This window comes from Anopheles stephensi, chromosome 2, assembly GCF_013141755.1.
Source record: "Anopheles stephensi strain Indian chromosome 2, UCI_ANSTEP_V1.0, whole genome shotgun sequence".
NCBI lineage: Eukaryota > Metazoa > Arthropoda > Insecta > Diptera > Culicidae > Anopheles > Anopheles stephensi.
This window is the reverse complement of record NC_050202.1, coordinates 88,750,112-88,774,950: the sequence shown is the minus strand read 5'-3', so window position 1 is coordinate 88,774,950 and position 24,839 is coordinate 88,750,112. Positions and strand designations below refer to the sequence as shown.

Genomic DNA, 24,839 nt, shown 5'->3' with positions numbered 1-24,839 from the left:
TGCTTGAGAAGCTTCGATTTTGTCAGCTTTCATTATAACCTCATCGGTGTTATGCCAGACATGTACGTAATCTATCCAACGGGATTACATCTTAATCGATATTTCATCGGATCAGAAGACGGAATACGTGCAAAGTTTAATGATAAGAACGGATTACGAATAGAGTATTTTCCATCATAAAATACAGCAGAGTCTTTTAACGTGGTCTATTGACTTGTGAGTAACTCTAATTGCCACTGGAAGATTGATTATAAAACATAAATATCTTTTATATATTGACATATAAACAATCTAGAAAATAATTCTTGTTAATTTCAAATCTAGTCAATCATACGTATTTTAACTATGAAAACTTAACCTCAAAAACAAGAATCTCTAATTAAATTATTTTACAACTCTTATTTACGCTGCCTAGAACCACTAGACTCGATAGCCAGCAAACGTTGTAGCAAAGCCAAGCAATAAAGGCTGATTATAAACATGTTTAATGATTTTAACTTTTGCTATAAAAATATTCGATCTACCATTTGGTGTGCACATCAACCGAAATATACCTTCATACGCGGATGATAATTAAACACTTGAGTAATTAATAGACTAAACGAAAATCCGTGTCCTTTTTAATGGCCACAATCCACACAAAAAATCCGGCTACTTCCTCGTCTTAATTCATTATTCTCGTTTTAATTCGCTTTTACTTAAACCTGTTCCGGCTCATCCTCGTCGTTGTTAATGTGGAAACTTTTGAATGAAAGAAAGAGAAATTGTATCTCATTAATTTGACTTAAATCAGAGACAGTGCCATTGAGTGGCTGTAAAAGAACCTTAGCTGAGGCAAACGTTGTGAAAATGAAGGTGCCCTTTGTTCTGCTGTTTGTTTTGAAACATAAAAAAGCCCGCCATGAAAGAGAAATCGACAAGGTAACAGAAACCTTAAATGCAAACAAAGCCATTACAACAGACGGATCTTGTGATACATGCCATTTTTGCGCTATTTTTGTGTTACTTGCTTTGTGTTTTAATAAAATTGTGAAACAAAGTTAACTACTGCAAAATCGAAAGCCTCTTGGACTAGAGCGACATTTTTGAAAACGTGGATCTAAAAACGTGTAAAAATTGCATTTCATTGAGATTCTCCATTGATCAATGATACTCATTTCCCGAACAAAAGATCCTCGCAACAAGATTGATTTATCTTATCTCATCAACAATACCGATTCATAACGTGTAAATGAAGCTTTGCGCTAACCCCCATCGTACCAACCACAGAAGAAAAAAAAAACACTCAACACCAAGCCCGAACGCCGTACCGTAATCTTTAACAGTTAAGCCCCCGAGGCATTGACAGGAAGCTTGCGCTCGTTTGCACACAGGAAAAAGAAATTCATCCATTTTTCTCTATCCCCTGTCAAAGTTTTTGAAAGGCACACCGCCAGACAATAGAAACCGCCCCGAAAATGTGTCCTCCACAGGAAAGGCGCCGCATAAAGCATCTAGTTAATGGCTTCACGATTTTTCAACCAACAATCCGTCGCTAAGCGGTGGTACTACCCAAGCTGTCGAAGTTCTGTTCCGATTTACGGACACATCGACATCGGCCACCGTGTGTCGCGGGAGGAAAACTTTTCACCAAAAGGTGGCTCCTCTTGCGCCATTTATGGTTTCCCTCGCTTCCAACGCCGTTGCTGCCCGAAACAACCTTCACAACCAACTTCAAGCCGGTGCCCGACGTTTCATATTTCCCACGACATTAAAGGTCAAATAGTATGGTCGTGCTAACCTGCTACTCGTTAGTAACACCGCCAATAACGCGTGAGCTACTGGAACGAGAGCGAAAAAGAACAACAACACCGACAACCTGCAGGCATTATCGTTCTCGTTATGCCAGAGCTGAGTTCGGTCGGCGAAGGAAGAGGAGAAAAAACTTCCATCATAAGACATATAACGATGAATCCACTTTGGCCACCGCGTGGTTTAAGCCTTCCTCAAGATACGCTGAACAGATGAAAGGATAGGTGCTAAAAATCCTGAAATATTGTTATTGTTCTTTCCCTAACTTTGTTCTCGCCTACCTTCGACACGTAAGCGTGTCTTTAGGCGTAACACACGCACAGACACAGAAGACATCCACCAACACGATGCACCCTTGCTGCTCGGCGAAAGGGTAGTAACGAACATACCCTTCGCCGCCATTAACCAGACACGCTACATTGTGGTTTTGTTGGCCAACCTACAACGGAATACCTTTCTAATGTTTGCGTGCTTGAACTTTTCTCTCCCGGTGGGTCCGAAGGTTCTTGTTACGGGTGGTTTACAGACTAACTACCTCCGGAGCTACTACAATGTTACAAAGCCGTTTGTGCTGGAGCATTTCGGACAAGTGTTCAACAGAGTCTTGTTACACTACTATTTGTTGCACTACAAAGGCATAAGCGATCTTCAACAAAGAGCATCCCAATAACGAGTCCCAAGAAAATTATCGATTTCTCGTAATCATGGTTAAATACCGGCCTTCGAAGACCCTTTCTTACAGAGCAACCCTTATTTAACGATCAGTGCCCCAAACACAAATACATTCTAAATACATTCCGAATTTTCTCTACTTCCAGCTCCTAGCGCACCTCTTCCGTGTACCGCCATGTTGCTACATTTATTAAGTGTCAACCGCAGCACCAGCCGATGTCTGTACGGCAACCATCATTTTGATCCTCCGTCAGAAAACTTTTGACGTAACGAACAAACTCGATTTGGTACCCGTTGAGCATCTCATTCATTAATGCTGCTTCAGCCTACTATCCGTAGCGTGCCACGCTACTCAACAGTCCCTCAACTCTAGCCCTCACCCTCGCACGCTCTCTATTTGACAAATTCCATCCACACTCAATTTGATTTTGCGTTCGCCAAGCGTCTGCCCTTCAACGTCGTCTCCGTCTGCCCTATTTCCCACATCTGGGAACGAAGTATGACGGGTTGTGACTGGCCATCAGCAAACCATCTCTCTCGCTCTCTCTCTCTAGCTCGACAACGATCATTTCAGGGCAGACTTGTTTGAAGATGTTATCTCCATTTTAGCTCCTGTTGTTGCTGGTGCACGAGATTCACTAAAGTAGACCTCATGCAGCTGGCGAGTGTGTGCGCTTGTCGGAATAAATCTTAACGACAAGTTGCCGTCCAATTCCGGTGGTCATACCAGGAACAAAACAGCGAAGTAAATTAATTCCCAGCTCACAATGTTCCTTGTATTGTGTGTGGTGAAACAAGAGCAGTACTTGTTCTATCACTTGATTTCAGCTGCAGCTACGTTAGCACTAACCAATATAGGACGCTCGTGAGAATAATTTAGCTCACGCTACGGGCACCATATAGTTGGAGCTATTTCAGAGGAAATTCTGCAAAATTGAGTAGCCTTAATCCTTGGCAGACTAGTGTGGCAGATAATCAAATACATCTAAATTCTTAAAAATTTAAAGCCGCTAAGTAAGAATCTTTACTAGAGCCACCACCTATGCATCGTTAATCCTAGAATTGTTCAACTGTCAGGGAAGAACAACTTTCACCAATACAATGGCATAACAATGCAATTCATGAGTTTTCACTTGCTCTTTTGCCTCTTCACACACGCCAAACAAAATGCAACACACATTACGTCACCACGCTATCAAAAAGCCCGGAAAAGCAGACAAATCCCTCAGCTAATGACAGTGTGTCGTACGTTGTATGCACCGGACGAGCTTTACGGACGAGTGAACCGAGATTCATGCACATTCGGGGCGCTACATTCATGTCCTCCGCTTTACCGTATGCGCGAGTGTGAGTAAAAAAAAAGCAACAATACAGACGCAGGCCCTAGGCCACGTCAGGATAGTTTGTGCCATTTCGATAAGAAGCTCGGGCACCACAGCAGGCATCACGGATGGCGTGTGCCGTATTGGCGACTCATCCAACCGTCGATGCCACAGGGCCAATATCGTTGTTAGTCCTTGCTACTGTCACTAATACCACTGCTGCTCCTACTACAACAACTACTACTGATGATGTTTTTTCGCTGCTTTGTGTTCCTTGCTTCCTGTGACATACTGCAGCTAGGCTCATAATTACCGTGAAATTGTGCCCTTTTTTCCTACTCTCATCACTACATTGTCATCGCTGCAGTGTCAGCAGCAATGTTTCGCGCGGGTTCAGCTGCATCTCACCAAACTTTGTTGCGTTGCAGCATGTGTGGAAGAGATAGGATTTAACTATTGCGATTAGATACCTACAAAAAACTGGATCCCTAACCATCGTTGCATCTAAAATCTCTAACACAAAAGAGCAGCAGAGAGTAGTTTGAATAGATGTAAACCTTTTAGAGTTTCGGCCATGTTCAGGCTTTCAGCCTAACATTTATTACACTTTTAAACGATACAGCACTGACCTCCTGATGCTCTTGTTAACCCTTTTTGCTGAGCCGTTAAAAATGCTTTGATGTTCCTGGAAGGGCAACATTGTTGCAGCAACAATGGCGAGGGTTCAGCAGTGTCATTAAACATAATATAATTGTCCATTAAAAATGAATTCCCCTTAGCTCATTAAAATATCATCAATTTATCGGAACAAAAAAAAAATCTGTTATCCCAACCTTTATCCTGAAGCATTTGCATACATTTGGAGCAGGCGAACAGGATTATTTTTAAACAGGATTTTAGACGAACAAAGTCCTGGCTCGATATTATCTGATGTAACCGAACTGGATTAGTGGTAAAAGCTTTAGTCTATTTATTTCAAAATGATGACATGGAATCTAGCATGGTTAGACTAAATCGTACTGGCGTATTCTATTCACATATCCGAACGACCCTGTTACCAACTCCTGCCGCACTTATTATAAAACACAGATTTGCGGACCGAAATTGCATTAAAAATACAATTTACAACTTTTAACAATACAGTAAAAAGTAAAGTTCACCAACAATTACATAAAACCACAACACTAAAAACTGCCAACCTAATGGATGGCCAGACCAAGGTGCAAAAACACACCACTCAAAACACAGATTGAGCGTTCTTCTTCTGTTTTCCAGGTAAGCGAAAACAAGCACCCACGTTATCGCACATTACAAACACTTTTTCCGAGCCTCTTCAATTAACTCCTGCACGGATGAGTGTGTCTTGAAAAAGGCATATCAAGCGCAAGTACCGCATAACCCCAAAAACCGAGCCGAACGCACAACACGGCAACAAGGGTAGACAAAGGAAGGACGCCGCCGGTGTTGCCGCCTTGCGTCACAAAACCTTGCAACCTTTGGCACTTACCCCAAGGCGATGGGACCATCATTGTGTTTTAACCCTCAATCAACCCTCACTTCACTTTCACTCATAAAGCCCGTAAAATGATACCGCCATAAAAATGAAAGTGAACGTTAAAACCTGAACTTTGAGCGGTGGTTTGGGCGGGGATCGACGAACCGGGGAGGATGGAGGATCCCAACCCGAAAACAACCGTCGATGGAAGAAAATTACTTTACCACTACAGCGTTCATCCTTCAATTTGCTGTGCCAATCCCTATCCCTGGCCCGCGTTTCATGAATGTTTCAACGATAAACGGTTTCATAACGCACGATGACAGCGAAATTGGGACAAAAGTTTTGTTTTGATCACTTTCAATGAAGGATCATCAAGAGGGAATAAGAAATCATACGCACGGAAAGAAAGGAAAAGTTTATGACGAAATATATCACTCCGGGTTGAGCAGACCCAGGCATAAACCCCAGGAAGGAAATTTCCGAGAATAAAAAAAAAACCCCAGAGCATCCTCGGCAAAGGTGTCAAAGGATTGAACTTTGAGAAGAAATTGGATCCTCTTTGTTTTTGCTACGGTAGCTAGAGTTGCTTTTATTTTTAAACCTCACATTGCTCATGTAACTGTGCCCACGAAGAAGAAAAAAACACCTCACACCCGAAGTACTTCATGTGATATGACGCCCGAGAACCACACCGAAATAATTCTCAATCCTTGGAGAACCCTTCAAAAGCTCACCGGCAGCAAATCATTTGGCCGCGCGTACGCGTGTACGATGTACATAAATCGTAGCCCCGGCTCGTAAGATGACACCACGCTAAAAAAAACACAAACCGCTCGGGGTTCACTCACGAGAAAGGCGAGATGATGTCCCGAAACACAAAGATACGGTTGTGTGCAAACAATAGCGAAACGATAGAAGAAAAACACATACACACACAGAGAGAGACGGCACAATACATCCGTAAACAGCCAACACCATAAAAAGGGTTCACAAAGTTTAACATTCGTTACCCCGAAGAAGATGGCAAACGATCGTGGCCGCATCCTGCTGGCTTGTCCGCTTCGCCCCGTCCACCCGACGCTTTAAGGATGAATATTTTCCACACCAATGTTCCCGGTTAATGGCGGATGAAATGGACAAAGAAAAGACGCATAGTTCCGCATTCCGGATGCCGGGGAGTGTCCTCAAATAGAAAGGACAATTCCTTTCATGTCCCCGAGACACCGCACACACTCCCCGCGACATTCTGCTCCACACCACACCACCCCACCCCGCTAACCTTTACCGAGAGCGAAGAACAAAATCACAAGAAACTCCCCAAAACCAGCAAAAAAAAAACCACGGCGGCAGGGTTCAGGCGGAAAATTTATCCATTCCTCTTGTTTTGTGTGTGTGTGGGTTTTTTTGGTTCTCCAGTCTTCCCCGAGAAGCGAGGGATCCTTGCTTCCGACTCAACGCCCAAGTTAAGACCGAAGTCAGACCGAGCTCCATTGAATATTTGATCCAATGAATTTTTAATGGTCGAAGCGAAATATTATGAGAGAAACTGTTACCGACCGGTCCTGTGCACTTGTATTTGCTTCTTGGGCATCGACCATGGAAAACAGGGTTGGTGCGCTTGAAGGGCACCCGTCCATTCAACTGCAGCAAATGAAGAGTTCCACAGCGTACAATTGTTTCGAGTGCGCCGGCTAACGATCAAATATGCATCGTTTTTAAGCAGCCTAGATCGACGTCTTTAGAGTGCGAAACCACTTTGGTGCGAAGTTCTTTCTTGCTGAGCAGAATGTGTTGGGGAGAGAGCAATTAAAAGATAAATAGTGCTGCTACGTTCAAGTTAAATGTTCCTTGATTAAAATATTGACGTAGATGTGTGTTAATTCATCCGTTTTAAACGGTTGAGCTGAGACGCCTGAAAGTATGCAATCTCTTGTTGCGGTCCGGCACGGAAGTCTTTGTTTGGGTTCTTCTCAGTTAAAAATTGCATACCTTCAGGCGTACAGGCGAGTTACACGATATAATGCAAGCTAATGTCCAATCTAGTATAATCCACGTAAGTGTACGCTGTGTTTGAATCCGACCAGTACAATATCACTATGCAGTAGTTAACGAGCTTTTGCCCGAGCCGTGCACTACAAGCTTATAATCAATTTCTCGCCAAAGCAACCATGCAAACGACGGCAAAGTCCATAAACGAGTCCATTTTGTCCAATCAAGCGAGCGATGTAATATTAACATACTAAGCGTTGCGCATGAGAAAGCAAAACTCCCTGCGAACATAATTTCTTATTGCAGTAGGATCAATTTTAGCTCAAACATATGCTCTCTTCTGACCCTTGCCACCCCCCCCCCCCCCCATTTCTTTTGCTCTCTTTTTGCCTTTGCCTTTCAAAATGGGATGCAAAATGCGTCACACAGTATGAGAAACCCCTTTTTTATGCCCGAGCAAACGATCCAAAATAGCTTGTGTTTCGCCTTTTTCACTTCCCAACCGGGCAAGATGTTTGAATGCCTGTGGTTCCTTAAAATTCACGTCCAGGTGCACTCTGGAGATATTTTTGCCGCTCCAGTGTAGACTGCATACTGAAGTTTGTCTTTTTGTGTCCTTCTATTTTTTTACCTTAAATGTTGCCTCGGCCATCCGGAAAGTCAAGACTCACGCACACCAGATTCTCCCAGTGGGAAAGCTTTATTTTGAGCAGTATAAACGCAAACTCACACACGTATATGCGATTTCCCGGTGGCACGAGGCCATCGAGGCAAGAATGTTTTTTGAACGACGTCCAAAAACTTTTCAGCGCTACACCCGTTGTCACGTATCCAACAACCAGAGGCCCGGTTTTCCGTACGGCGGAGTCACTTTCGCACTTTTCAGCACAAACTCGTCGCCTCACCTCAACTCCGTCAACTCTTAAGGGATCGCGTATCAATTATTTCCCTGTTTTGTACCGGTACGTGACCTCAGAGCAGCCGGCAAAAAAGAATCCAGCTCGAGAAAAAATGAAGGTAACAACTTTCGAGCCTGTTCGGAGCAGTGGCGCACGAAAATGGCAACCCAAAACGATGTGCCTCGCAGGGCACATATGTTTTACTTTGTTCCCACTTTCACCACCACTCCTCTCTTACTCTCTCTCTCTCTCTCTCTCTGCGCATTTTCATAGTCCTCACTACCTAGAGTACTTCTTCCGTCATAGCTTGTTCCCATAAAGCCTGGAGTCTGGATTTCATTGAGTACTTCGCACTAACAGAAACCCAGTACGGCGAACAGCGTAACTTTCCAAAACGAAAATACCAACGCTAATGCATTCGACTTATCAGCTTCCAGGTCCCACAAGCCCAACACTGGAACATGGAGAAAATGGAGGTAGAGTTACAGAGAAAAAAAGAAGTACAACTCGATCATGAATCCAAGAGCCGTCGGCCGTTTTGCAATCGATAACTGAGTGCTTGGACCAGTGGATAAACTGGGTAAGGACAAGCCTCAGGAAGAAAACTAAAAAACAAGGCAGAAATTCGATTTGTCAGCGTCAAGTGCGATATTGAACTGCATCAAACAGCAGAACGTTCTGCCATGTGCGCGGCCACGGTTCGGTTGGTGGTCGCTTGAGCAATAAATAGAGCCATATGTAACTCAGCCATCACTTGCCATACCAACCGATGTACACACATAAACGCCATAAATCTTCGTCATGTTCCAGGCTGTGGGACCGGCCACAACCTGTAATTTCAAAAACCCTCCTTGGGTTAGTGTCTTGGACGGGTTTTTTTTATTTTTGCTATTTTCTTCAATATCCCAGCAACCAGCAACAGAAAAGCTAAATCCGGCATCTTCTCCACCGTGTTTTCATCCCACTTGATGTCTAACGTTCTGATAGCAAATCAATTCCTTTAGTTCCAGGAGAAGATTTCTTTCGAAAAAGAAGCAATTCTTCGTTCGCTTTCTCTCTCTTTCTTTATATACACATACGCTATCTATTGATTGTGCTGTGTCGTCGATTCGATCGTAAACCATCCCGATGAGCGCACGTTCGTCAATAGAAAGACACACGTACGAGGCCTCAAACACACAGCCAAACGCTGCGGACGCTCGCCGCAAACATCTGCGGTCGAAAACAAGTCACGTCTGCTGCTGCAACATGCACTCTATTAAAGACGAACCCCACCATCGAACGACCGCTTCCAACTTTGCAAACATGACCGTACGCAATCGAACCGCGAACAAACCGATTTGGAAGAAATGGCTACAACTGCAAACCGGATAACTTGGCCGATTTCAATCGCAACCCACAATCAAGAAGGCAACATTTTTACCTCGAAGTTCGGAGCGTGTGTGGTGTGTGCGCAGAAATCAGACCAACAATCTCGGATGAAGGGGCAAAAATCACCCATCGGCATCAATTGCCCTACCAGAGGACATTACTTCCGTGGCAGGGCCACAGCCAAACCACAGCCGGCGGACCGCCTCGGATACACTTTAATGCTCGTTAGTCACGTACCGCGCGGAACGGCCCGAAGGAAATGCACCACTCAGCGCAACCACAAACACACTCAAACCCGTGGGAATGCTTCAAGCGTAAGTAAAAGGCACAGGATACACGGTGAAGTGCAGGAAGCAGCTGAAGCTTGTGTGGCTTGTGTGAAGACAAACTTTTCCATAAATCCACCATCCGTACGAGGCACACCATTGATCATGTCACGATGCTAACCGCGACGATCCAATGTACCACGCTGCCACGTGCGTGTAGGATTGTAAAAGTATTCTACCCGTACACACACGTGTACATGCACACATCTCACAAATGGAGTGCTTTGACTAAGGGGAAAACCTGTCATCGTTTATCTTTATTTGTCACACTGCTACTACTACTGTTGCTAGTAGTTGCCAGAAGCCTTCTTCCTTTTATCCTCCATCTCTTCTGCTACTTCTTCTACGAAGCGAAAGATTACTTCGGGGAAACGACGTACCGGGACGATACGTACCGGGCCAGCGATACATTCCGATAGCCGGGCCGCACGCTCCCATGAGATTATATAACTTAGTTGGACAGCAAAGAATCAGTTGCTTGTTAAAGCAGATAAAAATCCTTAATCGGGGAGCTTTGATTACTTGCAGTCTACATGATGCCTGTCATTCAGCACCATTTTCCCGGAACTTTACTTCGGCGAACGGTGCGACCGATTCCAACCCCCTGAACAGCCAGAAGCCACAAGAGCATGTCGTTGGCTTTTTCCATTACTTGGAAAACCGAGAGCAAAACGAACCAATCCTAACCACGATACAAAATCCAATACATGACTGCACGACTACAGTGACACACTCTTCAGTCATTGCTTTTTTATTGTACTAGTAAAAACTTTCAATTTTCTCTCCCGCAAGCAAACACAAGAGCCGACAACATCGAAAGGAAACAAAACATTATGATTAAAATGGCCTTACTCTACTCCCCTAGACGCCTAAAACTGGGCGCAAATTGAAAGATGATAAGTAGCGCCGAAGCACAAAACGAAATTAACCGTGTTCCGGATGCACACGCAATTAATATTTATGAGTTTAGCCAAAAGTTTATGCGAAATGAAGTTTGCCCCCAAAACAAAACAAAAAAGCGCACAAATTCTTGAATAAATAAGGGTAACACCGGTCGGGGCCATTTCCTGCCCGTGTTTCGCGTGCGCAACCACCGCGGGACGTATGATCGGTTTTGCCGTTAGACACCAGGCGCCTCCATGAGAAAAGGGGCTCAACGAAGGTAACGTTTGGCATGGTCTCTTCTCTGCTTGATAGCATTTGTACAACAATGGATAAGCTCGTTTGTAACGTATGCTTACAGTTGTGCATGATCTAGTTCAAAACGAATGATTTATGCTTATGAATATTACCTATCATTAGGCGGGACTCCACGACGCACGGTACGATTTATTCCACTCGAAGTAAATAAAAAGGATCATTTAAGAACAGCGATACGAATTATTGAAGCCCTTGCTCATCTCGAGCATTCGCACCGTGGGACGTGAAAAATTAATTCCCAGCTAGGCTAGGGGTGAACACATTTCACACGAGTTGCACGCATGCACGCACGCACGAACGCACGCATCACCCAATTAATCCACCGCCCAAAGATCCACCATGCGCGGACTGCCGAAAGCAATTATTACTTCCACGGAGTCGTGGTTTGATGGTAAAAGGGTCGTGCTGAGTGTGTGTGTGTGTGTGTGTGTGTGGTTGTGCTGTTTGGTGCAAAATATGAACTCAACCACATCGCATGCGACCATTAATCATGCTTTTCACACTTAATCTCCGGTTGGCACCGACCGAAGGTCCCGACCGGCAATGCGACCTTTGCCACCACACACCGGTTTTTCCGATTCCTGCCTCCCACCCCCCTTGCGAGGAAAAGCTGCAGCAGAGACCACATTAAGCTAGAGTGAGAGAGCGAAAGTGGAACCGGAAAACTAATGCTTACGGAAGCGACCCATGATACTAAAGAGGGTAAAAGTACATTTCATTTATTTATTTTTATTATTTTTTCCTTTTCCTCTGGCTCCTTTTTGGTTGACGGTGGTTCGGTTGTGGGAGGTGTAGCACGGTTCCGATCCGGTTTTTCCGGGTACCGAGCACCCAAGCTTTTGTCCGTGGTGCGCTAGGCCCAGACCCGAGGTAGGGCAGTATCGAACGACGAAATGTACCCATAGTTTAGTCTTTTCCTGAGCTCGTCTCATGCCATTTTCCCACGTTATTACATTATTCTCGAGCACCTTTCTCCCCTGACTGGCGGTCGGAAAAACCCCCTCCCATGGCGGAAACACATCTTACGTCCGGGTGAAGGGAGATCCACCGACAACCACCCACACAACAGTACCCGGGACAGGACGTAATTGGAATCTTATTTCGTTGCCCAGTAATCCTTCACACAAGGATATCATTATCGTGGACAGTGTCGTCGCCCCGGGAGCGGCATGAAAATCATTCAACCATAATTTCAAGTGTCATTGAGCGTCTTTCGTTTTGCTGATCCTACGCGATTCCCATCCCATCCCATTTCCTGGTGCCGGGTCGGCCATTTAAACCTGCACCTTCGGTACGGGTGGGGGTTGGGCATAAACTGTAACACAAAATGATAACCAATTTCCATCCGGCTCGGTTCTTGCGTACCTCATCGGGATCTTAAGATACCCATTTGAGATCTTATCGGATGCTCGTGGGACTGATTCAAGATAGTTACGCGTCCATCGTTTCCGTTGGAATAACGTCGGATGCTGAGATAGCTGGAGTACTCGGCGCGGAAGCTTTCTCTATAAGCCCTTGAGTGCGAAGGAAAATACACAGCCCAACAAAGCATTGATGGGCAGCAAAGTTTGGTGGCTCTTGCATTTCTTCACCTTGGTCCAATGGACCACTGTAACACAGCGGATCCGTGACGGAGCATAACATCTCTCTCTGACGTCATAATATTCGGCCACAGTCTCACACTCTCGCCTGTCTCTCCCTCTCGCGCGGTACGTCCTTCTTCGCGTGCGAAAGTTTAACATCAAACCATTGCGAAGTGACATAAACGGGCCGGATGTCTGATGACAGTTGAACTCAGTGTTCCGGTACACACACACACACACTCTCGCACGCTTACAAGGACGCTACATTTCTGACAACAAAATCCCAGCGCTCACTTTATCTCACTCAAACAGTCGCATCGGTTGTCCTGTCCTACACATCAAAGGACGACCAATGTAAGGTGCTATCTGCTCGTGTATCTCGGACATGGACGTTAATGGAAAGCAATCGTACCCATACACCGACAACCACTCTCTCTCTCTCTCTCTAGCTGTCGGGGGTAAATCGTACCACTCGAACAGCACACTCCATGAGATACAACCGAACGTTTGTCGACCATGCGCAAAACGCGGAACCCAAAGCACTCGCGCGCGCCCGTACAGCGTGTACTTGGACGTCGACTGACGGCAGGTGGTAGGTCAAATGCTTACCCCGTAGTATGCAGCCCCCTTAGCGATGCAAAAGGATTCGTGTTACGCAAATCGGATGCTGCACATATCCTTCCGAATGCTATTTTCCACCCTGCAAACTCACCACCGGCAAGGTGGAACAGCGTAGCAGGGGGGGGGTGTAGGTGTGTAAACTTTCGCAATTACCACGTCTGTCAACGCGGATGCCACACCGGAGCAGCGTGAATTGAATGCGTAAAACGATGCAGTGGTGAATCACAACCGGACAACATTCCTCGAGTTGTCGAGATGAAGTTGATGCTTCAGAGTCGGTTCCAAAGCTAGCCTACCCTAGCCTCGGCTGTCATTAATCATTGAAATCAGAACAGAGCGCACTCGGACGGCGGTGAATGGACGCGGGACAAACTTTACGCGGCCATACCTTTCGCAACATCTCATTCGGCGCGGTATACGGATGGAATTGCTCGTTTTCTTTTGTTTTACCTACCACCGAAGGCATCTGATGCAAACTATATATCTCGTTATGTCCAGTACTTTTTCCAGTTTCGGACGGAGGACAAATGAGCATTGTGTGAAAGGTGTGAAATAACGACGAGAAGTTAAAGGAATGTTTTTGTCCGTTCTTTGCTTAGCATTGTTTTGCTTTCACTCTCTGAATGGACAGCAGGATAAAGTTTGAATATACGCAAATTGAAGCCAACCTAGACAACAAACAAGTTGACCGTATTAACGCTTCAATAACATTTATAACTTGTAGTTTTGGCTTTCAAAGAGAAAACGGCGAAGGAAGATAATAATACAGTGAAGAATATTAGAGTAAGACCACCTAATTGGGTTAAGGGTGCAAGTGGGATAATTATACAAATCGATCTTCATTAGTTTTTTTTTAGTAAAACGCAGTTTACGATCTCTGGTTTTTTGAAATTTTTGGTGTGGTCTTATGATTCCGTCCATCACTGATTACCTGCAACATGTGATTCATGTACGTCGGAGACTTACATCTGCTGATAGAATATTGGAATTCTACAGTTTACCAAATAAAATTCCGCGAAGAAAACATCAACGGATTCAACTAAAAACATGTTAGAAAAGTGTTTCATATTGAAGTCTTGAAGAATCTTGAAGAATACTCTTTAATATGTTAACAGCCTATTTGTCTTGCTACCCAGCGTATTCCCCTCTTAACTTCGTCATTTTACAAATATCTGGCTTATGTACAAATTAGAACTTTTTTATAAAATAAACAAAATAAACAGATTTCTTTACAATTCACGTTCTTTCGAATATTTCATCCCCAATAAAAAAACACCCCAACCAACTTCAACTTCAAAAATGTGCATCAACCAAATTGTTTTGCTCGACTCAGACACAGCAACTTACTCCCAAACCAAATACGATTGTTGAGTTCAGGGAAAGACTTTTCCCAACCGCTAACCTTTTGTGAGTGTGTGTGATACCTTTGGGATACCTTTCTCCTCCTGTTCTTTACCCTCCATGTCCCCCGCAGCCCATGCCATGTCAAATGAATCTGCATACAAATAGGCCTTAGACGGGAACATGCTCGCGAATGCGATGCCAACTTTCAAGCTGCTCGCTCTCTGTTCTCAAGTGCATTCATTAGAACTTTGGCAAAAACTTTCGTGCACCGGAACGGCCAATCAAGCAAGTCGTATTGTTAGCAAAGACTGCGTGTGGAGGGTAGTAAATTCTCTGCAGGGCTCAAAAGTTTTATGCACCGCCAGTACACAGGAATGTGCTGAACCACGCTTGCCTCGGTACTTGGAAGTAGAATTTAGCCGTGCCTATTTTTTTAATTAAACAGAGAGCTTTATCTGTCTGTGCGGCTGGCGTAGGCGGTCCCACACCTCAGCTGGCGGATAGGAATTGATGAATTACTTTGATTAATTTTAATGACATAAGAGCAAGCTTACCTCCCGATCGCTTCGCACAGCTCGTACACATCGTCGAACAGAATCTCGTCGTCAGCCATCGTGTGCCGATCGTTCCGCTTCCCAGCACAGTTGCGATTTGTGATTGATTACGTGCTGCTTTTCCTTGTGCGATGTGTGTCACACTATTTCCCACCACGCAACGATGGCCCGTCGATCATCAACGCTCGCGATGCTCGTTATTTATTTCTACTGCTACTGATTTTTTAATTACTGTTGAGATGATTTCTTAACACACACACGCACACAGACACCGTGTTTCACATGCACAATTACCATTCACAGCTGGATGCGAAAATTAAGCTCAGTAAAAAGACCAAACCAAATTTGTCTTACTCGCCTGTCTGGTGTGGTTGGTTAGCAAAAGACACACACTACACTAGGGAAAATTCTTTACTTGGTTGCACTTCACCGTACCAACTGCACACTGCACTGTTGCGCTGTGGCGTCGTCGTCGATAGCTCGTCGGCGTCGTACGTAAACTGTGGCGAAATAACGCATGAATAAACATACACTAGAAACACTCTCTCACACACGCACAAACACACACACACATACAAGAATGAACAGAAGCAATTTTAATTTCTGAAATTAGTCCGTAACCCGATCATGTTGTTGACGGTACAAATCACGCATTGGTGCGCTGGTGTTATTATTTATTTAACTCCCTTGCCGAAAGCAGATGGATCCGGACCGACGCCGTCCGTACTACTGACTGATCTCCGTTGCCGGTTGTGTACGGTCTGTTTTTCCTCCCAGGGAAATCACAAGAAAACATCCAATGTAACACAGATCGATTGCCACCTTCCCTTCTCGATAGTCTCAACACTTTCCGGCCGGCAGAGCATCGTTTCGTTGGAAGGAAATGCGAATCAATTTCCCAAAAATATGTTTACGATCGATCAGTAGTACCCGGTTTCCACCCACGCTCGCCCTAATATTTTCACTCTCGTTTGCCTTGATAAACATAGTCTCTGCAGTGATACGTCCAATTTCGATTTCAATTTTCCACAACCCCTATCAGACGGGGGTAGGCGGCGGCGTTCGGATAATCCGCATCACTGTCACTTTCTATCAATCGCCCAGCGCTCGGTGTGTGCATAAAGAGCGGACCAATTGAACACGTACTACATGTGCATTACAAGCGTAACAAAGTGTGGAAAATCGCCGACAACCCTCGTGTGTAATAAGGCAGGGTAGCTCTCTAAAAATAACCACAATACGCGATGACTCGTCCCTTTTGCCAACGCAAACGCTCGGCGAAACAACAATGACCAACTTTACGTACCAAACGGTTCCCACCGTGTGTCTTCCCGAAGCACAAACGCACGCACGGACACCACATTGTTTTGGGTCGGTTGGGTTAGGCAGCCAAACCAAGGCAGCTAACCCTGCGATTTTCGCTGTGCGGGGCAGCTGCCGACCAGTGTTGCGACCGACGGTGTGGCCTAACTTATCCGGCTACGTGAAGGACTCCTGCTGCACTGATGATCCACCGAAAGCCGTCACGCCGGTCAAGCCGGGCCTGGTGCGAGTTCCTAGGAAGACGTGGGATCCGTTTCCCATCCGAGAAAGCGAACCCCTGAGCCACTCAGCTCACTCTCATGGGGAGGATCCAACGCACACACACGTGCAAGATGAGCGTTTGCTGTAACGGTACACCACCTAACGCCCACCGGTAACGTGGAACACTGGCAGGACCTTCTCAATCACAGCACCCACGGAAAGTGCACACCAACACAAAAGGATGGACGTGTTGGCGGGTTCGGAAAACAGAACTTCAATTGACAAGTTCGAGGGGGTTTTTGTGTTTTTGAGTTGATATTCAAAATTGAAAACGCATACAAGGATAAGCGAGATGTATTCTAAGGTATTTTTAGTTTTATGATCTAAGTAACGACCACACTAAAAGTTGTATAATAAGTTTTGAAGAGACTTTGAAAAACTAAGACTTGATTATCTATTAACAACACAAATTGAGTGGGTTGAAGTCTGAATTGAAGCGTGTTTTAATTATACATATCAACTCTTTATTTTTAGGATATTTTTGTACTATATTTGAAGATACTGTCCTTCCGCCCTTTCATTCCAACTAGTTCTACTGAAGTTTCAAAATTTAAGGTCTTCAATCAGATTTGCTCTATTTATCTAAAATAGTGTTAACAGCGTTCGTTGTTTACGCGAAAATGTGGTTTTTGACAAATTCCGAATTCTAGAATCAATATCCTGTTAAGGATAATTACAGCGTAGCATTCAAAAATTGTTGCCAAGTCCTCCCAAGATTGTAAAATATCAACATAAACGCTAGCATTGGATCATTCTTTACGCTAGCATTGGACATCGAATTTCATTCGGAATGTCGAACCCGTGCACCAGTTTGACTATCTGGACAAGTGCAAATTAAATCAAGAAAACCAAAAAGAGGCAGACCAATACGAAGAAGACGATCAATAGAGTATAACGACTCTATAATAAATAAATGATGAAATAAAGAAACGAAATTAAAATAGTTGAAGTACACTTTGACAGATGTAAACTCTCGCCATCATGCCGTTACACCGCAACTCGCCCAAGAATGTTTGAAGTAAACCGAACCTTCACTGTCATCATTCATGTCAAGTACTTCACTTCCAGTCGAGGCTCAAACATTTCCTACATTCGCTTGTAACAACACAATCAAACTTCCCCACAGACACATACACAAACACGTTGTGAAGTAAGGAAAAAGGATGCAATTCTCTACTACACGTTTTCCAGCCCAGAGCACAAACACTCACACACGCGCGCGCTGAACTCATACACCGACAGACCTAGCAACCAGCAGATAAGTACACACACCAACACAAGTGTCACCGAATTTTGCACTCGCGCAGCTGCTGGTGCTGCTGCCGTACACGTCCGAGCGGAGTAGTGTTGTAGTTAAAACAATCTTTTACCATTTTTACCTCCGCTATTTTACAATCCAAAACATATTAAAGCTTTTGCTCAAACTTCTTTATGCATTGGTATGCGTCCAGCAATGCCGTTTGGGGTGTGTTTTGCCAGCCGTGGCATGGAGCTTAGCAAAAACAATTCCCAAATCACAGCAGGCATTGCGACACATCACAGAGCACACTGACTACGCGTGACGTGACGCGCTCTATTTACTAGATTATGTTTAGCTTTCCATAAACACTGGATGAAACGCCGTAGACCTGAATTTGCGTGTAAATGTCGGCCACACTTTACATATTGCCATTCCGTTACATCCTTTCCACCCGCCCGTCCGTCACACACACACACACCTTTGCCTCTGCTCCCGTAACCAGGTGGGTGGGGCGTTTTTCACGCGTTCTTGTCAACGCTGCTACACACAAGATTCCCACCAGAAGGAAAGTATTTTCACGTAATACGCACGCCAAACGGAACACTCGCGTTGTACTACTGCAGTGTAGAGCCACACCACCGAAATGCACCATTCCCATCCATCCACAACAACAAAAGCACACACAATCAAAGCTTACTTTGTCGGGTGAAAATTGTCGCAGCTTTTGTTTTGGCTCCCGCCTTGCTTGCTTGCTCGCTCGCTTGCTCGCTTGCCCGCTCGGTGGTTAGCAAGCAGGTTGTACAGACACTCCCGTCGTAGTGGACGGAATGCCGCGGTTACTACACTACTAGCCAGAACGGTTCCCCCACACACAACTACAACCACACACACACACACGACGTTCCGTTTACCTTTTCGTTTTCATCCACGGCAGGGTGCTCGCAGATCAAACGGATGCCGTTTTTCAATGCAAAAAGCGAAACCAAAAGTGGACAGAGCGAGGAAAACGAAAACACCTTCCACGGTTAAAAGCACGGTTGTAAATGTTCCCACTACACTGATGCTGCTTCACTCGCGATTAGTACGGATAGCTTTTATTCGATATTAATCACGGAAAAAACCACCGGAACGGCACTGGCTCCGTAGGAAACTGACAGCGTGTGTAAAGAGGCGACCGCAAGAAAAGCACCAACCAGCACACGGGGCGAAAGATCCACCTAGAACAACAATCCGAGCGCGTATCCTTGTTGGACACCGTTTTTTCCGGGGAAAATCGCGATACCTTAACGCACACACACACACGCACTCCTTCTCCTAAGGCAGCGTGAGAAAGACTGGTACCAACACAGTAACAACGAGCGGGAAGAACGCACACACGTACGCGCGTCCTCATCGCACAGCGGAAACTCATTTTCCTTACCTTGCTAAACCGTGGGGTGAGTTTTCCCCTCACACCACACACACACACACGTCGAGAATACTTCGCTTCCTGTGAGTTACTCTACTGCTGGAAGTTTGACATTTGGGCGCGCGCGTACCAACACCAATTTCTGGACACCTTTACATTCCACGCTTGCTTTCCGTTACCGTTCGTTTTTTCGGGGGATTTTTTTCTTAAAACATTTCACTGATTTACACTTTGGAACGTTTCTTGCATTAACACCAACTTTTTATTACAACACGAACCGTACGCGGCAACCGATAAAATAATACTCAATCTTCATACCAGATTGCTCTGCTTTTATACCCGAACTGAGGCGACCGTAGCCTACTTCGTCTATTTTTTTCTATTTCCTTCCCGATGAACGCATCGCCGCATAAAAGACAGATTCAATTATTTTTATTCCTCTAGAACGGGCCTTCGCATTGGTAGAAAATTATGTTAAATTAAGAATCAAAGTTTTAATTGCTGAACAATCTGAGCCCATTTCACACACTCCAAACCGATTACAGCGAACCTCCGTCGGTGACATCACACATCCACTGTCACCGATCGCGCTGGTCGCGATATTACTTGCTTCGGATTCATTAGTCCATGACCCCAACGCGATGCCAACCACGATAGAGCACCACCAGTACATTGTGCGGCATGCCAAACTACCACACTTGCACCGGCATTCCGGTATGTTTACTTAGATGACAACGGGACCGCAAGCTTTCCGTACCAGCTGGTGCTGACCGACCACCCAACGAATAAAAACCCCTTGTACGTAATCAACCCCCGTTTTGTCATCAAAACACACCACCCCAGCACCCGATTCTAACGCCTCCTCCCGATACTCCACACGCTAGAAAACGATAGACGGAAAATATTTACACACTAAGCTCTTAACACAAACACCACAACACGCAAATACCACCTTCGCAAACAACAGCCCGTGTTGGAGGTTGGAAACAATAGAACACGATCGCGAAACTGCACTAACCGAGCAACAGCAGCGGATCTAACAGCGGACTGAGAAAAACGAAGCTGGTTTCGCGTGCAATGTTTACGAAATGAAGAATCCGGCCGAGAGCTTCAGCACAGCTGTCAAAATGATAAGCTCCCCAGTGCGATCGCACGCACACACACGCGCACAGTCGTACAAAACTCCAGCGCCTACTCAGTGTTCGAACCTGCGGGTCGCTTTCATTCGAACGTTCTTCGAAGCTCTTCGCCGTCGGTTTGAATTGAACAATAATACGTTACGATTTTACGTTTCTTCCACAGTTAATTACTTTATTACTTAAAATTTTACTGAAACACAAACAGAGAATTGAGAAGGAAAAACAAATCGGGGCAGTAAATGCAATCTTCATCTGGTGCTACCTCACCATCTCTACTTCTTCGCACCATCGCCCACAAACGGGTCTTTCCGGTTGTTCATGAGCGTGAGGGACGATTCGGCTATCTTTGTAAGCGTTTCCGCCAGCTTGTGCTTGGGGAACACGCTGTACAGCTTGCGCGACTCGGAGCTAAGCACATCGGCCAGCAGCAGGTTCTCGCTGTGCCGATCGGTCAGCGTGTGCAGCTGATGCAGCAACAGCACTATCTCGGGAATGCAGAGCTTCCGCAGGTTCTCCATCTGCACCGCTCGATTTTGCCAATCTTCGTCGTCTTCCGGCATCGGTTTCATCGTGTCCGTATCGACCAGCCAGCCCGCCTCCGGGAACAGCAGTACGTTGTACAGCAAATCACGCGTCAGCGTTGTTACGTCACCGATACGCTCTTCCCAGCTGCTTAGCTCCTTCCGGTACGTTTCCTCCCGGTGCTCAGACGTGACGCGTTCCGTAAAGTTCGATATCTTCACCACCGGCGGTGGTTTCGGTCTACCGTTGTAGAACAGATGGGACCAATCGTTGTACCCTTGGATCGCGGCCAGATACGTCTGGTAGCAGAGATATTCACGAATGCTAACCTCCTCCCGGCACGGAATGTCATCCTTCGAACCGTAGTGGGTGAATATAAGCTCCATCGTGTCGGCCGGTATCACTGCGAACGTTTTCCGTGCCGCTTCGATACTGCGCCGGGCCAGGAAGTAGCGGATGAGCGTGTTGGTTTGCCATAACAGCTCACCCCGTTGCTCGGGATAGAAGGTAAGCCATTCGAGGGAGAAAATCTTCCGCTCGTCCAGCTCGGTCAACGTGCCGGAAGCGGTCGGCGCTGACTCGTCGTTTTCAGGCTCCATCAGACGGTAACGTTCCACCGTGTACACGGTAATGGTCGGAACGTCCAGTCCGAAATTGTACGCATCCTCTAGGGCTTGCTTTCGCTGCAGACTGTCGGTGATGGTGTCGAGAAACCGTGAATACAGCAACAGTTGCATGTTCGGCGGCAGTGCGGCCGTGTAGAACGCCACCATGTGCGACGCGCCGAGCGTTATCAAATACTCCACGTATCGCTTAATCACCCGGTCTCCAATATCCTCCTGGAACGTCTTGCCAATCTGCCGCAGAAACAATACGAAGTGCGTCAAGAAGCGTAGCATCTGTGGAATCAGCACCACTTCCGTCCCCTCCAGCCATCCGTCGACGATACGCATCAGCTCGGGAATGTCGTCCAGCATGATGTACTTCTGGATCACCTTGTCCACGTCCTTGGCCGCCGTGCAGATGCGCACATTCTTGTGCGCCTCGAGCGCATCGAATATTTGCTCCAGCGACTTCTTACCGTTCCAGTAACGGTCCGGCATGGGCAGGTAGCTCTTGATGCAGTGCGACCGTATCTCGCTCTCCACCCGTATATCGATCTGGATCTTAACGTACGCCCACAGCATATCGTTCCACGAGTGCTCGGACAGCACCTCCACCATCGAATCGAGATGGCCACACAGCGACCCGATCGTAGCCTTCGTGTACGGATCCAGCATGCGGCTTTCCGCCATCTGCCAGGCAAACTTTTTCCACAGATCCCGTCTCGGGTTCCCTTCGATCGATTCCCGTGTGGCGAAGTCAGTTTTGCCCTCGTAGTTGGGATCGTGATGCAGCCGCCAGCCCTCGAGCAGGGCCGCCTTCCACGCTTGGCCATAGTTTTCGCACTTGATCTGCGCTTCCTTCAGCCGCCCTTGGCGAATGTCGAGAAACACGCGCTTGGCTAGCTGCATCTGATCTTCCACGTCGAGATCGTGCAGTGGACGCTTCTCGCGGATCGGTGCATCGGGATCGAGGCTCTTCACCAACGGACGACCGCTCCCGAATGCCGTTTGGCCCACCTCCAGCAGCTGATGAAGCGTGTTTTCCCACGCCACCGTACGGCCCATGTAGTGGTTCAGCTCCGTCTGATTCTGGTGCAGCGTCATCTGTTCCAGCCAGTCCACAATCATCTGATACTCGCGCAGATTCGCATTGCCCCCGTACAGATGCGAGATAATTGTCTGCTCACTGTTTACCAGCGGCAAATCGTCCATCTCGTTGTCCTGTTTTTGCGTAACCAAGCGGTCGCGATACAGGCACACCATCAACCGCCAAGTATCGCGCTCCGCATTCAGCCACATCTCTTCCGCATGCAGATGGCGCTCGCGGCCGGCGGATAGCAGCTGCTTGGCGGCATTGTTCATCGGCACAAGCGTCTCTTCCAGTGTTCGGATCAGCTCATCCGTCGCTTCGAACACATCCGACGCGTTCTTGTGGCGTTGCACCACATGCAGGAACTCTTCGCACAGCTGCTTGGTCGATTCTCGCACGTTGACATTGCTGTAGCTCACCGTACCTGCAGCCAAACTCATCTGACTGCCGGACAGGGGGCCACCGCGCTCTGAATCGACTGTTCGAAGCATGCTAACGTCTTGCACGGAATCTAGCACACTATCGCCCATCATGGACAGCGAAAACTGTTGTTGGTCGTGGGCCTGTTGCTGCTGCTGTAACGAGTTGTAACGATTGGATTCTTTAGACCCGACCATCAAACGGTACGGTTGGGCCGCCGATTCATCCAACATGTGCATACTGCGCTCTAAATAGCTCATTTTGATATTGTGTGTTACGAGACAACACAAGCCGCAAGATTCGATGGTGACTCTTCTATGCGCCAATAACAACACACTGCACCATAACCTAAAACAGAACAAGCGAATCAGCAAGAGTGATTTTGAGTATGTGCGAGGGATGCTTACACTATTTTTTACCGGGAAGTGTTATCTTAAATACACTCAACAATATTTCGACACAAGTTATAGCTAATGAGTGCCGAAATAAGTTAATTTTTGCACAGTTTTTGCAGACGACACCGGGTTTTCACCAAGCTAGCGCGCAATCCGAATGTCAACAACACAACAATGCCTCATGTTTGACAGCTTCGGAGCGGAGTTTTTTTGCTTCTGCTAATTTTGTGCAAAAATTTTAAGGAATGTAATATCAGTTCAAACAATCTAAAGAATATGAGACTCAATTCGTTTCAAGTTAATTTTAACAAACATTTTACTGTTTTCAACCATTTGCAAGGGAATTAAAACGAAAAGGCCTATTGATGTTGGATTGTGAAGCCATTTTTCACCGGGGAACCGGACACGAAACGTCAAACTACCGCAACTTTGTTTACAACAACATTCTGCCATTACCAACATCCCAATTCTGTGTGTTTTCCGTGCCTGCTGGAGATCTCCGGTAAAACTATATTAACGTTCTAACTACTGCTCTCAAGTGGCGTCGGCCACCTTTTCCACATTCCTCTGCGATGGATAATCCACTATTCGGCACCGCCCACATGCTGTATGAAGTCGATAGTGAGTAAACGTATTGGCAAACAGCCAGAGCTTCAATCGAGAATTTAATCAATCTCCTTTTTACCTTAGAAAAATTGATGGTTCTGCTACATGACGGGCGAACTCTGATCGGTTACCTGCGAAGCGTGGATCAGTTCGCTAACCTGGTGCTACACCGCACCATCGAACGGATACACGTCGGCAACGAGTACGGAGATATTCAGCGTGGTGTGGTGATCATCCGCGGAGAAAACGTTGTATTGCTGGGAGAGATTGTAAGCGCACGCAGCGCAGAAAGTGGTCCGCGATCTGTTTCGTTTAATTAATAATGTCTCGTTTCACTTTTCTGCTTCAGGATCGCGAGAAGGAAAGCAACTTGCCCCTGAGGGAAATCTCCGTCGACGACATACTGGATGCACAGCGCCGGGAGCAGGAGGCCCGACAGGAGAAGCATCGATTGGTCGCGAAAGCCCTGAAGGAGCGAGGGTTGAACATGAACTCGGAGATGGCTCAGGATGAGTTTTAGTGTTGTCCTATTGTTTAACGCAAACCTGACTGCCGGAATGATGATACAGCATATGTGAAGCGCTTTTTACTTTTACTTTAAAATATCATCTAAAGGTCTTAATGCATGCGTGTACGTTGTTTTATTTGAAAAGCACCCAG

At 46.1% G+C, this 24,839-nt stretch overlaps 3 protein-coding genes across 31 annotated transcripts in view; 1 reads left to right on the top strand and 2 right to left on the bottom strand.

The window, feature by feature from the left end:
• Window positions 1-20,512, bottom strand: part of LOC118505168 (peripheral plasma membrane protein CASK) — a 207,945-nt gene extending 187,433 nt beyond the window's left edge. For 13 of the 28 annotated variants that reach the window (XM_036040574.1, XM_036040587.1, XM_036040592.1 and 10 more), the window contains exons 1-2: window positions 20,355-20,512; window positions 15,171-15,670 (exon numbers count right to left, since the gene is read on the bottom strand). In XM_036040574.1, the coding sequence (XP_035896467.1) occupies window positions 15,171-15,229 (59 nt within the window). In that variant the 5' untranslated portion in view covers window positions 15,230-15,670; window positions 20,355-20,512. Of the gene's footprint in view, window positions 1-15,170; window positions 15,671-15,746; window positions 15,766-16,476; window positions 16,675-18,472; window positions 18,496-18,691; window positions 18,760-18,905; window positions 19,267-19,414; window positions 19,911-19,931; window positions 20,104-20,126; window positions 20,283-20,354 lie in introns of those variants that run through there. The other 15 variants (XM_036040576.1, XM_036040586.1, XM_036040603.1 and 12 more) reach the window with 15 other exon arrangements.
• Window positions 20,513-20,685: 173 nt separating this feature from the next.
• LOC118505176 (nuclear pore complex protein Nup107) lies at window positions 20,686-23,750 on the bottom strand. 2 transcript variants are annotated; one of them, XM_036040629.1, is made up of 2 exons: window positions 23,598-23,750; window positions 20,686-23,526 (listed from the first exon to the last, which is right to left on the bottom strand). In XM_036040629.1, exon 2 carries the CDS (start codon window positions 23,436-23,438, stop codon window positions 20,814-20,816), a length of 2,625 nt encoding a protein of 874 aa, XP_035896522.1. In that variant the 5' UTR covers window positions 23,439-23,526; window positions 23,598-23,750; the 3' UTR covers window positions 20,686-20,813. The 2 variants fall into 2 exon arrangements, with proteins under 2 accessions (XP_035896522.1, XP_035896521.1); XM_036040628.1 differs by having other exon boundaries at window positions 23,586-23,749.
• Window positions 23,751-24,006: 256 nt separating this feature from the next.
• On the top strand, window positions 24,007-24,805 carry LOC118505258 (U6 snRNA-associated Sm-like protein LSm1). Its single transcript, XM_036040816.1, has 3 exons — window positions 24,007-24,194; window positions 24,264-24,448; window positions 24,529-24,805. The coding sequence occupies exons 1-3, from the start codon at window positions 24,146-24,148 to the stop codon at window positions 24,697-24,699; spliced, it is 405 nt and encodes a 134-aa protein (XP_035896709.1). The 5' UTR covers window positions 24,007-24,145; the 3' UTR covers window positions 24,700-24,805.
• Window positions 24,806-24,839: the final 34 nt, after the last annotated feature.